The sequence below is a fragment of the Schistocerca gregaria genome, chromosome 4, assembly GCF_023897955.1.
Source record: "Schistocerca gregaria isolate iqSchGreg1 chromosome 4, iqSchGreg1.2, whole genome shotgun sequence".
Lineage (NCBI taxonomy): Eukaryota > Metazoa > Arthropoda > Insecta > Orthoptera > Acrididae > Schistocerca > Schistocerca gregaria.
In genome coordinates, this window is record NC_064923.1 from 198,012,408 (window position 1) to 198,030,372 (window position 17,965).

General features: G+C 45.0%; 1 protein-coding gene across 1 annotated transcript in view; it reads left to right on the forward strand.

The window, feature by feature from the left end:
- The first annotated feature begins 4,794 nt into the window (after positions 1–4,794).
- Positions 4,795–17,965, forward strand: part of LOC126267216 (peptidoglycan recognition protein 1-like) — a 99,906-nt gene continuing 86,735 nt past the window's right edge. The window contains exon 1 of the mRNA XM_049972189.1: positions 4,795–4,900. Within this exon, the coding sequence (XP_049828146.1) occupies positions 4,864–4,900 (37 nt within the window). The 5' untranslated portion in view covers positions 4,795–4,863. The remainder of the gene's footprint in view (positions 4,901–17,965) is intronic.

Consider the following 17,965-nt stretch of genomic DNA (forward strand, 5'->3'; position numbering starts at 1 on the left):
TGCAGTGTCATTCCGAATTACGATGCAATGTTTCTTTCGACATGCATGCAAATGCAAAGGAACAGGCACTGTGGCGTCTACAGCTGTTATGAAAGACATGAAATATATTCGTAACTGCGAATATGGACAACTATCAGCTATGTAGTGGAATGACGACACTGGAAATTTGTGCCAGACCAGGACTCGAACCCAGATTTCCCGTTTATAGTGAGCAGTCGCCTTACCAATGTTAGGCTATCCAAGTACGCTTCAGGGCCACAATCAAAATGCAAGCATTTCAGAAGAAACGTTGCATCTTACGTCTGAACAACACTGGCACTCCAATATCGTGTTTATCCGCCGCCTGTTCGGGAATATACGTAATGGATGTTCCAGTACAGATTGTAGACACATGGTTGACGACATTGTAAGAAATTGCGAATATATTTCATGTATGAAGACATCCGACTTCAGGTTTGAGACTGGTCATCTTACGCAGCTCTGGCGCCTACGGCTGTATCTTGTCTATCAAGAATTGCATTTGTAATGCAAGAGATTGGCAGAGGAAAGGAGAAAATCGCGATTAGATTGGGATAGAATGGGAGACAGACAACGAGAGGATTTCTTGAACATGAGAAGCAAAGTTGGTCGTAGGCTACGGGCAAAGAAGAGGGATTATATGAACAATCAAATTAAAAAAATGGAAACAAACAGTAAAACAAAAAACGTTAGGGAACTTTACCTAGACGTAAATGAGTATAGGAAGGGGTTCAAGGCTAGGACAAATGCACTTTGAGGGGATGCCGGGGAAATGCTGACAGACCCCAGTGCCATATTAAGTAAATGGAGGGGGTATTTTGAGCATCTATTACATGTACACCAGGAAGCAGGAAATAAGCAGACGTACGAAATACATACAGCAGAACCCCAGATACCTGAGCCAACGTTAAAGGAAGTAAGAGGTGCAATCAACAAATTGAAAAACCATAAGGCACCAGGATCAGATTGCATAACTGCAGAATTAGTTAAATATTGGGGACAGAAATTGGTGGAAGTAGTTCACAAAGTCATAAGTAAAGTATGGAGCTCAGAGATGATATCTGAAGAGTGACAGGAGTCGATTCTGATCCCAAATTTTAAGAAGGGCGACAAAATGGATTGTAGTAATTATGGAGGAATATCGCTATTACCAGTATGTTCCAAAATTTTCTCGAATATTCTGCTAAGCATGCTTACACCATATGCAGATGAAATTGTGGGGGATTACCAAGGTGGCTTTCGGAGGAACAGATCCACTATACACCAAATATTCACCCTGCGTCAAATTTTGGAAAAGAAATGAGAATACAATAAACCAGTTCATAATCTTTTCATAGATTTTACAAAAGCATATCATTCAAAATTGAAGTCAAAACAGTACAGAACTCTTTTGGAATTTGGAATACCAAAGAAGTATGTTAGACTTACAGAAGTGAGTTTGAAAATCACAAAAGGTAGAGTACGCGTAGGGAATTTCTAATAAATAACGGACTTAAGCAGGGAGATGCCCCGTCTCCGCGACTTTTTAATTTAGTCCTAGAATATATCGCACGAATGGCAGCAGATAATTCAGTGGGTGTGGAGTTAAATGGAAATATTAAGATATTAGGGTATGCAGATGATCTAAACATAATTGCGATAGAAAAGAATCTATAAGAGCAAATGCGAATGCGTTAATCAAGGCTAGTGAAGATGTAGGTCTAAGGACAAGTGAAGAAAAAACTAAATACCTGGTTACTACTAGAATGCCAACAGCAGTAGATCAGGAAATGTTAAGAGTTGGAGACATGCAGTTTGAAAAAGTTAACACATTTAAGTATCTAGGCGTGGACATCACTTCGAGAAATGAAAATTAATCCGAACTGAAGAAGAGATTACGGGCGAGAAATGCGTGCTACTTCTCACTGAATAGATTACTCTCATCATGGATATTGTCTAGGAATTTAAAGATTAGAATATACAAAACAATTATTCTACCAGTTATGCTGTATGGGTGTGAGACTTGGTCTCTCTCTGTGCAAAATGAAAAGTCGTTTCGAGTACTTGAAAACAAAATTTTGAGGAAAATCTTCGAAGCAGAAAGGGATGACATTAGCAGAGAGTGGCGAAAACCGCGTAACGAAGAGGTTCACGAACTTTATTCAAACCCTGACATAATCAGTATTATTAAATCACGTAGGCTGCGATGGGCGGGTCACGTAGCTCGAATGGATAAGGACAGGGCAGCGCGTAGAGTACTGGTAGTTCACTTAGAGGGAAAACATCCTGTAGGGAGACCGAGGCGTAGATGGAAGGACAATGTGAATGCTGATTTGAGGAGCCTAGGTATCGAAAGTGAATGGAAGGAAATAGCCCAAGATAGGGACAGATGGCTGCGGTGGTGGACTCTCGAGTCCCGTATGACTAGTGAGAGATATACTGTTCCAAGTCTGCTTACTCCAGTTGCAGCAGTGGAGAGCGAGAAAGATAAGTTTCATTTTCTAATAGATAAAGCGTTTTGTAGTTTGACTGCTGGTGTCGATGAATTGACTATTCTCCATATTCATCTTCGTGTACAAGCAAAGAAAATGAAATAGTGGAGAATCGAAGCGTTTGAGATGTGGTGCCACAAAAGTATGTTAAAAATATGGTCGGCTGATAAGGAATGAAGATGTTCTCCACAAGATCGTCGCTGAAAGGCAGATACGGAAAACACTGACAGGATGAAGACACAGGATGATAGGAAGTGTTTATGACATCACGTAATACACTACTGGCCATTAAAATTGCTACACCAAGAAGAAATGCAGATGATAAGCGGGTATTCATTGGACAAATGTATTATACTAGAAATGACACGTGATTACATTTTCACGCAATTTGGGTGCGTAGATCCGGAGAAATCAGTACCCAGAACAACCACCTCTGGCCGTAAAAACAGCCTTGATACGCCTAAGCATTGAGTCAAACAGAGCTTTGATGGCGTGTACAGGTACTGCTGCCCACGCAGCTTCAACACGATACCATAGTTCATCAAGAGTAGTGACTGGCGTATTGTGACGAGCCAGTTGCTCGGCCACCATTTACCAGACGTTTCCAATTGGTGAGAGATACTGAGAGTATGCTGGCCAGGGCAGCAGTCGAACATCTTCTGTATCCAGAACGGCTCGTACAGGACCTGCAACATGCAGTCGTGCATTATCCTGCTGAAATGTAGGGTTTCGCAGGGATCGAATGAAGGGTAGAGCCACGGGTCGCCGGCCGGTGTGTCCGTGCAGTTCTAGGCGCTACAGTCTGGAGCCGAGCGACCGCTACGGTCGCAGGTTTGAATCCTGCCTCGGGCATGGATGTGTGTGATGTCCTTAGGTTAGTTAGATTTAATTAGTTCTAAGTTCTAGGCGACTGATGACCTCAGAAGTTAAGTCGCATAGTGTTCAGAGCCATTTAGGCCATTTGCCACCGCTCGTAACACATCTGAAATGTAACGTCCACTATTCAAAGTGCCGTCAATGCGAACAAGAGGTGACCGAGACGTGAAACCAATGGCACTCCATACTATCGCGCCGGGTGATACGCCAGTATGGCGATGACGAATACACACTTCCATTGTGCGTTCACCTCGATGTCCCCAAACACGGATGCGACCATCACGATGCTGTAAATAGAACCTGGATTCATCAGAAAAAATGACATTTTGCCATTCGTGCACCCAGGTTCGTCGTTGAGTACACCATCGCGGGCGCTCCTGTCTCTGATGAAGCGTCAAGGATAACCGCAGCCGTGGTCTCCGAGCTGATAGTCCATGCTGCTGTAAACGTCATCGACCTGTTCGTACAGATGTGTGTTTTCTTGCAAACGTCGCCATCTGTTGACTCTGGGATCGAGACGTGGCTGCACGATCCGTTGCAGCCATGCGGATAAGATGCCTGTCATCTAGACTGCTAGTGATACAAGGCCGTTGGGATCCAGCACCGCGTTCCGTATTACCCTCCAGAACCCACCGATTCCATATTCTGCTAACAGTCATTGGATCTCGACCAACGCGAGCAGCAATGTCGCGATACGATAAACCGTAATCGTGATTGGCTACAATCCGACCTTTACCAAGTCGGAAACGTGATGGTACACTTTTCTCCTTTTTACACGAGGCATCACAACAACGTTTCACCAGGCGACGCCGGTCAACTGCTGTTTGTGTATGAGAAATGGCTTGGAAACTTTCCTCATGTCAGCACGTTGTAGGTGTCGGCACCAGCGCCAGCCTCGTGTGAATGCTCTGAAAAGCTAATCATCTGCATATCACAGCATCTTGTTCATGTCGGTTAAATTTCGCGTCTGTAGCACGCCATCTTCGTGGTGTGGCAATTTTAATGGGCATTAGTGTAACTTCCACTGTACTCGAGGGTAAAAACAATAGGGGAAGAGATTAAAATTTAGCCAATAAATAATTGTGGACGTTGGGTGCAAGTGGTACTTTGAGATGAAGAGTTTGACACAGTCAAAACACTGTATTACTTCCCCCCCCCCCCCCCCAAAAAAAAAGTGAAAAATAGGTCTTACATGAACTGGCTTCTGCTTATTTGTTTGTGCCGGAGGGCTGATAGCTCCCGCCAGGCGTCATGCGCAGACAGACGCTAAATTACTTCGCCAGCGTGACACGTTTCAGTTTTTCCCACGAAAGCACCATGTTGCAGGACGTGAGTGAAATCTGCATTGGCTCTTGTGCTCGCGTCATACGTGACCTCAGGCGAAATATGAGCCGTCAACACCACGGCCGCAGGGATATACCGCAGTTTTCCTTCTACTCTCATCCAGCTGCGACGCCGGCGACAGCTGCAGTCCGCCGGCATCTTCGTCGCTGCCACCATGGAGGCTCCAGAAGGCGGCAGGGGCACCGGAAAAGGTAAGCTACCGGGTGGTTTTGATTGAACTTTCCCTATTTAACATGTTATAACACGGAAACTAATTACTATACGAGTACTAAACGCCTAGCCGCATTAGATACATCGGTTCCCTTGAGATCACCGAAGTTAAGCGCTGTTGGGCGCGGCCGGCACTTGGATGGGTGACCATCCAGCCGCCATGAGCTCTTGCCATTTTTCGGGGTGCACTCAGCCTCATGCTGCCAATTCAGGAGCTACTCGAGCGAATATTAGCGGCTTCGCTCAAGAATATCATTACGACCAGGAGAGCGGTGTGCTGACCTCACGCCCCTCTTATCCGCGTCCTCCTCGGAGGATAACACGGCTGTCGGATGGTCCCGGTAGGCCACTCGTGGCCTGAAAACGGAGTGCTTTAGTACTAAACGTGGTAGCATTAATGCCAGAGTATGGGGTGCATGATTTCCGTGCGTCTCAGCGCCACCGTCCAGTTCCAACTGTGGTCACCAGACCCCGTGATCAGTCATCGTAACTCATAATCTCCCGCACCTAAACAGTTGCAGTGCACTTGCTGACGTGTCAACATGAGCTTGGACAAACGGAGCAGGGCATTATTGGTGAAGCTCTATTATCAAAAAAGCAGCAGTGCTGCAGTTGCACTTCGGGAATATAGCAGTTAGAAAGGATTACGGGAGGGTTCGCTTTCTCCACCTGCTGTGCGGAGCATTATGAAGTTCTGGAGAACTGGACGTCTCTCCGGGAAGAGGTCGAACAACGGTAGCACCACAAAAAGGACGAGAAAACGCTGTTGGTATGCCAGATAACACTGTTCGCAATTTTCGATTGTCAAGCAGTGCGCGTGCTGCGTCACAGTAGTGGAACATCCCGTGGTCCACTGTACGGAAGGTGCTTCGAACCATTCTCAAATGGTATCTGTACAAGCTCCATATCGTAAAGTAGCTAACATCACAGGACGCACAACTAAGAGTTGACTTCGCTTTCTACTTTCTTGCAAGGATTGGAGTTGACAAAGGCTGGTTCTGGACCAACCTATGGACAGACGAAATTCATTTTTCGCTGATGGTTGAGATGAACACAGAATTGTCGACTGTGGGGAGAACTTGGCGTCGCTCCGGGAAGAGTGCAACCACAGGCGGTTGATGAAATCGCTGTTGCTGTGGTAGACAGCGCTTTACACATTTCGCAACCGTCAGGCAGTGCACTTGTTGAGTCACGACAGTTGAACATCTCGTGGTCTACTGTACAGAAGGTGCTTCGAACCATTCTCAAATGGTATCCGTACAAGATCCATGTAGCTTGCACTACAGGACTCAAAACGATAGATTGTCTGGCAGAAAATCCAAAGAGATTCTGGTCATACATAAAGCACACCAGTGGCAAGACGCAATCAGTACCTTCACTGAACGATAACAACGGTGAAGTCACTGATGACAGAGCCACTAAAGCAGAGTTATTAAACACGGTTTGCTGAAACTCCTTCACTAAAGAGGACGAAGTAAGTATTCCTGAATTTCAGTCAAGAACAACTGCCAAGATGAGAAACATAAATCACTTGGTCCAGATTGTATACCAGTCAGGTTCCTTTCAGAGTATGCTGATACAATAGCTCCATATTTAGCAATTATATACAACCGCTCTCTCGCAGAAAGTTCCGTACCTAAAGACTGAAAAATTGCTCAAGTCACACCAATACCTGTGGTGTGCGTACTGTAAGACCTTCAGCACACACACCATCAGATTATTTGACTTGTCGCTCTAACGAAGTAGGCGAGTGTCAGCAATATGTCTCGTGGTCTTATCGTGGCGTGTTTATCTTCTGCCGTTAGGTCAGACGATAGAAATGCCACTTGCACGCTTAGAGTAGCAGATTAACGGTGACCAACTTTAAACAGAACTTGATTAATTTTCACACACATTTGTTAAAGTAATAAGAAGCATAAAAGTTATCTGACTTGGTTCTGGATGCTATTTACAATGGACAATCTGAAGTTCCTTTGGTATTGGTACGTTAATCTTATTCTCACATATATCTCTAATACCTGACAATGTGTCTATACATTTGTCTTCATGGCTATGTAGAGGAATATGGTAATCTTATTAGGCGCAGACTGAAACTTGACTGTAGACTGGTGCAGACAAATGCGGAGGTCTGTACACTCATTATAATACCTCGCGAGTTCATGTATCAGTGAAGCGAGTGTGATCAACAAGAATAAAAGGTTCTACGTTAGCATCAGTTTCATTGGCTGCGTTGCATATTAATATGCGTATCGGCGGAAGCAGAATTTGGTCCGCCTCTATGGCAGCGCCATCTCGTAGTGCGGAGACGGACGAACGCTGCGCCTGCGCTGTTGTGCTTAGCGGGGCGCGGTCTAGTGGGAAAGTTGTATACGCGCTGACTACGCGGAACTATGTACAGAACAATACCCAAAAATGGGAAATAGGAGTAATCCGCTGAATTTAGGCCCATATTACTAACGTCGATTTGCAGCAGGGTTTCGGAAGGTAAGGTCATGTGGCTGAGGTCATCGGTCCCTAAGCCTACACGCTACTGAATCTAACTGAAACTAACTTACACTATGGACGACACACATATCCATGCCCGAGGGAGGACTCGAACCTCCGACGTGGGAAGCCGCACGGACCGTGCAAGGCGCCTGAGACCGCGCGGCTATCGCGAGCGGCTTTTGGAACCTATACTGTACTCGAACATTATGAAATACCTCGAAGAAAACGATTTGTTGACACATCAAGGATTCAGAAAACATCGTTCTTGTGAAACACAACTAGCTCTTTATACTCGTGAAGTAATGAGTGCTATTGCCAGGGGATGTCAAACTGATTCCATGTTTTTAGATTTCCAGAAGGCTTTCGACACCGTTCCTCACAAGCGTCTTCTAACCAAACTGCGTGCCTATGGAATACCGCCTCAGTTGTGCGACTGGATTCGTGATTTCCTGTCAGAAATGTCACAGTTATTAGTAATAGACGGAAAGTCATCGAGTAAAACAGAAGTAATATCCGGCGTTCCCCAAGGAAGTGTTATAGGCCCTCTATTTTTCCTGATCTATATTAACGACAAACGAGGCTATTTGAGTAGTCCTATTACATTGTTTGCACATGATGTTGTCATTTACTGTTGTCATTTACAATATTGTTAATTCATCAGATGGCCAAATCGAATTGCAATACGATTTAGATAAGATACTTGTATGGTGTGAAAAGTGGCACTTGATCATGAATAAAGAAAAGTTATTCACATGAGTACTAAAAGAAATTCGCTAAATTTCGATTACGCGATAAGTCACACAAAACTTAAGGCTGTAAATTCAACTAAACACTTAAAGATTACAATTACAAATAACTTAAATTGGAACGATCACATAGATAATGTTGTGGGTAGAGTAAACTAAAGACTGCGATTCATTGGCAGAACACTTAGAAGGTGCAACAAGTCTACTAAAGAGACTGCTACACCACGCTTGTCCGCCCTATTCTGGAGTATTGCCGCGCGGCGTGGGACACGCATCAGGTGGGACTGACTGATGACATTGGAAAAGTTCATAGAAGGGCGGCTCGTTTTGTACTATTTCGAAATAGGGAAGATAGTGCCACAGACATTATACGTGAATAGGAGTGTCACTCATTGAAACAAAGACGGCGTTCTTGGCGACGGGATCTTCTCATGAAATTTCAATCACCAGTTTTCTCCTCTGATTGCGAAAACATTCTGTTGGCACCCACGTACATAGGGAGAAATGATCATCACGATAAAATAAGAGAAATCAGGGCTCGCACAAAAAAATTTAATCTCGCGGACGTAGACGTAGAAGTTGACTTCACTCTCCATTTCGTCGCGGGGACTGAAGTTCAGGAGGGCTGGCCCTGGACCATCCTATCGACTGACGAAGCTAATTTTTCTCTGACAGATGAGGTGAACACACAGAACTGCCGAGTGTGGGAGTCTTCACCTCCAGTCACTGTCGTGAAGTTCCTCTTTATGGTGAACGTGTCAGAGTATGGTGTGACTTCACAGCTACGTTCATCATTGCGACATTCTTTTTGTGGCTCCTCCTACGTGAAGGACAGGGTTTACCACGGGATCATTCAAACAAGTGCTGATTTGAAGCGCAGCATATTAAGAGAGGTAGTCAGCACACCTACGGACATTCTTCGTTCAGCTGTGCAGAATACAATCCTGCGCTTTCAGGCTCTTCTGATCACTGTTGGACGCCATATTGAATTCCTTTTGCAGCAGTAATGGTAACGGTATGTAATGGTATTATGTACTGTAGCAGCACATTAAAAGTGTTTCAATTGAATGATTCTGCGTTATTTTTCTTTCCCGTGTCCTTGATACTAATGCTACCAAGTTTGGTACTCGTACAGTAATTATTTTTCGAGTTATAACGTGTTAAATAGGGAAAGTATATTTATAACTATCCGGTATATGCGTACCGGGTCAGCGACTCTGCTTCTTTCGATATTCTCTCAGTGCTCATTGAGCTCATATAAAATGGTCCATTCTCAGCAGTAGTGCCTCGGCTCTCCTGCCATCAATACTAGGTATAAACTGGATTGACAAAGATCGTGTGATACCTCCTAATATCGTGTCGGATCTCATTATGCTCGGTGTAACGCAGCAACTCGACGTGGCATGGACTCAACAAGTCGTTGGTGGTCCCCTGCAGAAATATAGACGTCCATAATTGCGAAGTGTTGCCATTGCAGGATTTTATGCACCAACTGACCTCTCGATTATGTCAAACAAATGTTCGATGGGATTCATGTAGGGTGATCTGGATGGTCGGATCATTCTCTCGAAACGTCCAGAATGATCTTCAAAAGCAGTCGCGACCAGTTGTGGCCCGGTGACATGTCATCCATAAAAATTCCATCCTTATTTGGAGACAAGTAGCCCAAAATAACTATTTCCAGTCAATCATCGGCTCGGCTAGATCAGAGAACCCAATACATACTATGTAAACACCGCCCATACCATTATGGAGCCACCATCAGCTTGCACGGTGCCTTGTTGACAACTTGCGACCATGGCTTCGCGGGGTCTGTGCCACTTTCGACCCTACCATCAGCTCTTACCAACTGAAATCTGGACTCATCTAACCAGGCCACGGTTTCACAGTCGTCTAGGGTCCAATCGACATGGTCGCGAGCCCAAGAGAGGCGCTGAGAGCGATGTTGTGCTGTTAGCAATGACACTTGTGTCGATGGTCTGCTGCCATAGCCCATTAAAGTCAAATTTATCCTTACTGTCCTAAGGGATACGTTCGTTGTACATCCCACATTGATTACTGCGGCGCCGCGCGGAGTGGCCGCGCGGTTTGAGGCGTCATGGCACGGACTGCGCGGCCCCTCCCGCCGGAGGTTCGAGTCCTCCCTCGGTCATGGGTGTGTGTGTTGTTCTTAGCATAAGTTAATGTAAGTAGTGTGTAAGTCTAGGGACCGATGACCTAAGCAGTTTGGTCCTTTAGGAATTCACACACATTTGAACATTTTTGATTTCTGCGGTTCTTTTACGCACTGTTGCTTGTCTGTTAGCACCGAGAACTCGACATAAACAGCGCTGCTCTCGGTCGTTAACTGAAGGCAAGTTGTCAACAAGGCACCGTGCAAGCTGATGGTGGCTCCATAATGGTATGGGCTGGTTTACATAGTATGTATTGGGTTCTCTGATTCAGCTGAAGCGATGATTGACTGGAAGTAGTTAATTGGCCTACTTGTCTCAAAATAAGGATGGAATTTTTATGGATGACATGTCACTGACATGGCTTCAGCTACTGATGGGGGTTGATATATATCAACGGGGACAGGTGAAAATATGTGTCCCCACTTGGACTCGAACGCGGGATCTCCTGCTTACATGGCAGACGATCTATCCATCTGAGCCACCGAGTGCACAGGTGACAGTGCGACCCTACCCAACACATTCATTACTCGTGGAAGACATTCTTACCAAGTCTCGTAGAGTTTGGGTAATATGCGAGCATCCGCACAGAAGAGGAAGGTCATGGTCGGTATTGGCAGAACGATATGCTTATATGGATATGGTGTCTGTTCTTTCGGACATGTCCGACACTACGAATGTAGTATGTGGACATATAAGGTGAGAATGTGGATCTCGCGGAAGGCGTGCACGAGATAGTCCCTGCAGTCGCAATGTCCTCTGTGCCCTCGGTGGCTCAGATGGATAGAGCGTCTGCCATGCAAGTAGGAGATCCCGGGTTCGAATCGCAGTCAGGGCACACATTTTCCCCTGTCCTTGATATGTATCAACGCCCGTCAGCAGCTGAAGGTATTAATATATAATTCTAATTTTGTTATAGACGGCTGCAGGTCATCAATGGTGTCTGTTCTTTCGGATATGGTGATGGAAAACCGACGAACAACAATAGATGAAATCAGTAATACTTTACATATCAGTCATGACTGAGCGTGTCCCATCTTACAGAAAAGTTAAATTTTCGGATAGTGTGTACAAGATGAGTACCGAAAGAATTGCCAGCGCAGCGTAAGGCGCAAGGGATGGACATCGTCATTTGCTACGACCTAGCAAGGCGCCATATTCAGTTACTACTTCAAGAACGTATTCTGAACAGATAGTATTGTGACTCGTGTACCGTCAAGGGCGACGTTCATCATTAATGGATTAAAGTTAAGTATCAAACTAATTACGTCCCTTTCTGAATTATAATACCTTGTAATGCTCCAGACCTCACGTCAGTATAGTTCTTCCCTCCTCACGCCAGTCTACGTGAGCTAAAACGCGTGCAATTCGGCCTTTTCTCGTAACACGGCGTTGGCTCTTCTGCCAACACAGCAGTTGTAGTGGCTCGTCTCATGCTTAATACTTTGAGGGAAATGGAACCTTGTACTTCACTTGCACCGAACTTTGTAAAATACTTCCAGACTAGCGATGGTGCCAACCTTCAACACAACGAATGTCCAAAGACGACAGCATGAAACTACCATATTGACCAAATGGGGTAAGTCTCACACACTGCGTGCACACTCGTACCATCCAACAGGTCATGCTAAGTGATAAAAGGTTCAGTATTGTCTCAACAATGCTTTACCAATTCTTATGCTATGCGTTTGTTCCTCGTTTCTGTCGGCATTCTTTTCAAAATTGCACTGATCGCTTTTCCCGTTTTCTATGTTAAAGCAACATTTCAAAGCAATGGTAACCTTACGAATAAAAATTAATCGTTTGTTTAAGAAAGGTTCATCTAAAAACCACAACTTTTAGCACTGCTTTTATGGCTAATTGATAATTCGCTTTTTACCCGATTATTAGTAAAAAATAGAAACCACCTGTTGTAACCGTGGCCAAACAAATACCGAAAAACACCTGTTATTCAGAACTACAGTATCGGCATCAATTGTAACCAGTGGGTTATCCCATTCTTAATTCCAGAGCTGTGTGACCACATTTAAGTGTGGTGCGTCTGTAAAGTGAACCGCTTACATGTCGCTGGTGCGACCAATTCTAGAATATTGCACCAGTGTTTGGAGTCCTCATAAAGTAGGCACGACAACGGACACCGAACGAATTCAGAGACGCGTTGCAAGGATCGCAACGGGTCGGTTTCGTCTACATGAAAGTGTGACAGAGATGCCAGGGAAACTTTCGTGCGCTGTCGGGAAAAAATACAACACCGTTAAGGACTGTGTTCAATGGCACCAGGGTATAATATGTGCTGTCCTCCCGCTTAGCTGAGTGGTAACGTGTTTGCCCACGACCCAACGAGCCCAGGTTCGATTCCCGCAGCGATGGAGATTTTCTTAGCTCATGATTCTGGGTGTTGTGCTGTCTTCATCATTGTTTCGTGAACACCGACACGTAAGTTGCCCAGTGTGGCGTCAGCTGAAATAAGACTTGCAACTCAGCGGCCGAACTCTTGGCCATCAATGCCACACGATCATTTCATTTCGTTTTATAATATGTGCATACTGAGGGGTGTAGTGTTGGTGATTCATTTGTCACCTTCATCGGTGACACAAAGGAGCTCTGGAGACCTGCCTGTGGACACCCTGGTTTGACTCTGCAGGGAATAACTGTACTGAGCTTGGAGATATTTACAGCTAGGTAAATCCGTGCCCCATCGGCGACTACGTATTACTGCTGAACAGCTTCAACCGTTTGAATGGGTCCGCAATGTCGGTCTGCGAGAAGCTGTTGCACATGTTGGGCGCAATGTATCGATGGTGTGTTACTACTTTCAGCAGTGGTATGCGGAACTTTCCCACACTTGTAGACCACACTTTGGATGTCCACGGAGTACAGAAGTACACCAAAGTCGGCGCACTGTGCGAGCAGCGTGGCCAACCGAACGTCATACAGGGGTGAGATCCGGGCACACGTTGCACCTGCTGTATCGCCAGGGGCTACTGGGAACCGTTTGCTTGCAGCAAGTTGCATCTCGCGAAACTGTCACTGACAACACCAATAAGCATTACTGCTCTTATGTCCTGAAAGAGTTGACTGTTCAGTGGAATCTGGTCTCCAGAGATGAGGCTAGGTTCTGAATGTACGCCACTGATGAGCTGCCGGCTCCAGAGCGCACTCTCTCACGGAACACAGGTCCCATCCAAGGCTCCACGGTGTGGGAGGCCAATCAGTTACAAAAAATTGCTCTGAGTACTATGGGACTTAACAGCTGTGGTCATCAGTCCCCTAGAACTTAGAACTACTTAAACCTAACTAACTTAAGGATATCACACACATCCATGCCCGAGGCAGGATTCGAACCTGCGACCGTAGCAGTCGCACGGTTCCGGACTGCGCGCCTAGAACCGCGAAACCACCGCGGCCGGCCAATCAGTTACAATCTGCAGTCATATTATTCTCTTGCGACTGTCATTTCGACGACAGAAAATTAATGTGCTTTTTCAGCAGGACAATGCACGTCCACATACGGATGCTACGACGCATCGTGCTCTTTGTGGTGTTCGACAGTTGAACATTTAAGAACATCATGAAACGGAAGTTTACTCGTTCTTCAAGGCCTATAAGAACCATTGCCGAATTGCAACAAAAGCCCCAAGATGTTTGGGACAATGTATTGTAGGACGTCCTTCGGAACCTTTCTGATCGTTTGCATGTGAGAATATGCGCCTCCGCTACTGCCAGAGCAGCGTGTAATGTCTATTCGTGCGACTGTGTGGCCATCCTTTACTGCGATGAGTATTTCATTTGGTCTGAATTTGTTATCATGTACTCCTACAATGATGGACTGTCTCATTTGTCAATAAAGTGGCATTCTACTCAGGGTGTTGCATTTTTCTCTGGCAGTGTAAAAGTCTTTGGAATAAAGACGACAGTTCTTACGACTTCCTGTTGGGTAAATGTAGTGAAAATGTATTCACAGGCGACTATATGACGTTGCTACCAACGTATATCTCGCATGGGGATTATGGAAAAATTATGACGCGTACAAAGGCACTCAGAAAGTCTTTTTCCTTCTTTTAGTACTTAAATGGAACAGGAAAGAAAACTGACAGTACTGACGCGTTGCACCTTCTGCCATGCGCTGTACAGTGGCTTGCAGAATATTTAAGCAGATGCAGACGTAGAACGACGTCTGTCGCTTGTACCGCTCTTTCTATCCCTCTTCGATGGAACTCGAAAAAGAGTGTCCAGTAGTTAAGAATGAAATGGAAGGATTCCTGGGCCACACTGTATATAAGAAAACTTATGCACACTGACATATATCGAGCCATTACCACCCGTCACATGGAAATTCGGTTCTAAGACTCTGATCCATGGAGCTCGAACACTTTCAGACAATAATACCCTTGTCGAATAATTGCAACACTGACGAACAATGCGAACGGGTACTAAGCCCGTCAAAATGAACGAGCGATGCAATCAAAATTAAGAACACCTGAGAAAGAGGCAGAGACTGAGATGGTGGAACAGAAACAAAAAATCGCTTATCTTCCTTATGCTGGCCCAAGGTCTAGATAGATCGATAGACTCCCAGGGAAATATGGCATCCATTGTATTTCGCCCCCTTAAGATAAAAAGTATTCTTTGTAATGTTAAAGGCGATCTAGGTCTCCGAAAGCAGGATGTGTATCGCATTCCATGTGGGTGTGACACGTCTTGCGTTGGTCAGACTATGATAATGGTCGAGGAGAGATGCCTTGCATCAGCGACACAAAAGAAACAAACAAACAGTGTACGAGCAGGCCCAACGGTACCAACCAGCCGCCGTGCCATTCTCCGCCCTTAGGAGTCACCGGATACAGATACGGAGGGCACGTGCTCAGCACACTCCTCTACCGGCCGTTGTCACCTTTCGTGACCGGCACCGCTACTTCCCAGTCACCTAGCTGATCAATAGGCCTCATGACGGCTGAGCGCACTCGGCACACGCAGACGGTGACCCATCCACTTGCTAGCCAAGCCCGACAGCGCTTAACTTCGGTGATCTGACGGGAACCAGTGTTACCACTGCGACAATGCACATCAGCGACGCACCGCGTAAATAAGGAGTCGCTGAGCGCTACCTCGAACATAACCACGAAATACGATGCGACCAGCACCGTGGTGCAAATGTCAAGTTTCTGGGGCAGCATCATTAAGGAGTCTGTCGAGAAATAGATATGAGGAAACGTAATAAACGGGGATGGAGAATTCACTGTAAATAATTCTTGAGGGCCTGGCGCTCAATTTATTAAAATCTCGCTGGCCATCATATCCACCAGAGCTAGAAAACACAATCATGGAGGAATAATAAGGGGAATTGTCATGACGTCATAAACTTGAAGCCAACGTCCGCCAAGTTAGTATGACCAAACATTAGCTTCTGGTGGAAGTGTTTTGATAAAAGAAAAATAAAATGCCAGCTTACATCATTTACAGGTGTACTAGTCGTGCTGATTATAATATGAAGTGCAGAGGAATCACGTTTCACTTGAAACTGGAGTCAATCAAGCGATTTTTTTATGCACCTTAATTTCTGTTGCGCTGTTTACTTTTAATATACCGGTTTTATTTCTGTCATCTGACTTTAGATTTCCTGTCAGTGCAACTCTAAGAGTGCTCTGGTTGAACGCCGCGCATAGCAAAATATTTTCGAAGCATATTCCGGACGTGGACATAAACGGAACATCAGTTTTGTCATTCCGTATTGAGAAATATGCTCCATTAAAGAAGCAACCTTTTCACGTCACATACTTCTCTTCTTGGTTATTCGAAACATGTAACAAAAATATAGTTACAAGGCGGCCGCTGTGGTAGAGCGGTTCTAGGCGCTTCAGTCCGGAACCGCGCGCCTGCTACGGTCGCAGGTTAGAATCCTGCCACGCGCATGAATGTGTGTGATGTCCTTAGGTTAGTTAGATTTAAGTAGTTCTCAGTCTAGGGGACATAATATGACGCCAAATGTTAAGTCTCATAGTGCTCAGAGCCATTTAAACCATTTTTTCTGTTGACTTTATTTTTCTTTGGAAACCAATGTTATTTTGAAATGCACGGAACAAGAAGTCTAGGTTTTGTCTGAGTGTGCGATATTTATTTTGTAACAAATGGAAGTTTCCAAATAATATTTTCCATTCTAAAATACTGTGTTTTGTGATAAATTGTACAAGAAGACCAAAAACTGGTGACACCGGCGTGAAATACACAAGAAACAAATATGATGGCAGATAGAAGGAACAGTTTTATTTCAGACAGTGATACGATAATAGAAGTGGACAAAGTGTGAAACTTCCTCCGTTCTGTCCGGCTTAAGTAGAATATGCAATCGCAGGAATACGGAATGAAGCAACCAAATTCAGTTACTTATTAGTACAGCGAGAGCCCCGGTTTTTTCAGATGAAATTTTAAATACTCTCTGGCTAGACAAACTTACCGGTAGCTTCCGAAATATATTAATAATTTTCTAAGAAAATGTGAGAAAACTAGCGCAAACGGCTGATGGAATGGTGGAGATGCGAATCACTCAGGAACTTTAATCATCTTCAGCGCAAGTGTCCCCTGTGGCGTATGATTCTTCTATGTCAGTGAAAGATCCAGCTCTACGGGGCGACAGTACCAATCACGACGATGTTTCGGGTAGCAGAGGTCGCAGCTAGCCGAGGTACGACAGTTCAAGAAAGTACTTCTATTTCCATTTTCGATACGGCTCAAACGGCAGACCCGAGAAGTGTGTCCACCCTTACCGATGCAAAAGTGAGGTGAAGTCTAACCGCAGACGCGGCAATGGCTGAGTGTTCTGCCACAACAGTTATACCAGGCCGCCAACATCGATTGTTTTGTAGAGATAAAATTCAGAGTTACGCTTCCTAGTTCACAGCAGAGCTGATTGTTTCTATTACAGCAGCGTTTACCAAGGATAAAGTTAAAGAGGCAGACTAAAAACTTTACGCTGCAAATGAATCTGAGATTAAAACTTACAGATCAAAGTTATTAAAACTTGATTTAATTTTAAAACGCAGTTTTTAGTGGCCTTCCACCGTAGCTAGTACAACAAACGTTGTAGTCATTGCATACTTTCTTCATCAGTTTGGCTTATTAATAGACCTGAATAGAAAAGTATTAGTTGATAGTAATAAACAGTGGTTCATGGTGTGGGGTCCTGTAGTCATGTCCTAGTTCATGAACCACGGGCAACGTATGAGTGGCCAAGTAAGTGGTCCCGACAGTCGGGATACCAGTTACTTTGGAATAAGGCTGAGCATCTCGGACATATTCTGAGTCGTGGTCACCTTTGTGCTCATACGGCAAAGACTACCAAATCCACCGGTTAGTCCCTCAACCGTTAGGGGTAAAACCCAATGGGATTCGAGGCAAGTAAGGCTAGCAACTTGCTTCCCTGGTACTTTAAATATGATGCTGGCAACAATCTGAGCAAAATGCCTCAGACCTTTGGAGGTGACGGAGTCCCACCTCTAACTGACATACCAGGGACTCCTAAGAGACGACTTGGCAAACAAATTGTAATGAGATGGGGAGCTATTAATATCAATGGGGGCTACTCTGAGAAGAAGGTAGAGCTGGCAAAGGTTGCAAGTAAGATGGGGCTGGACGTTTTAGCTGT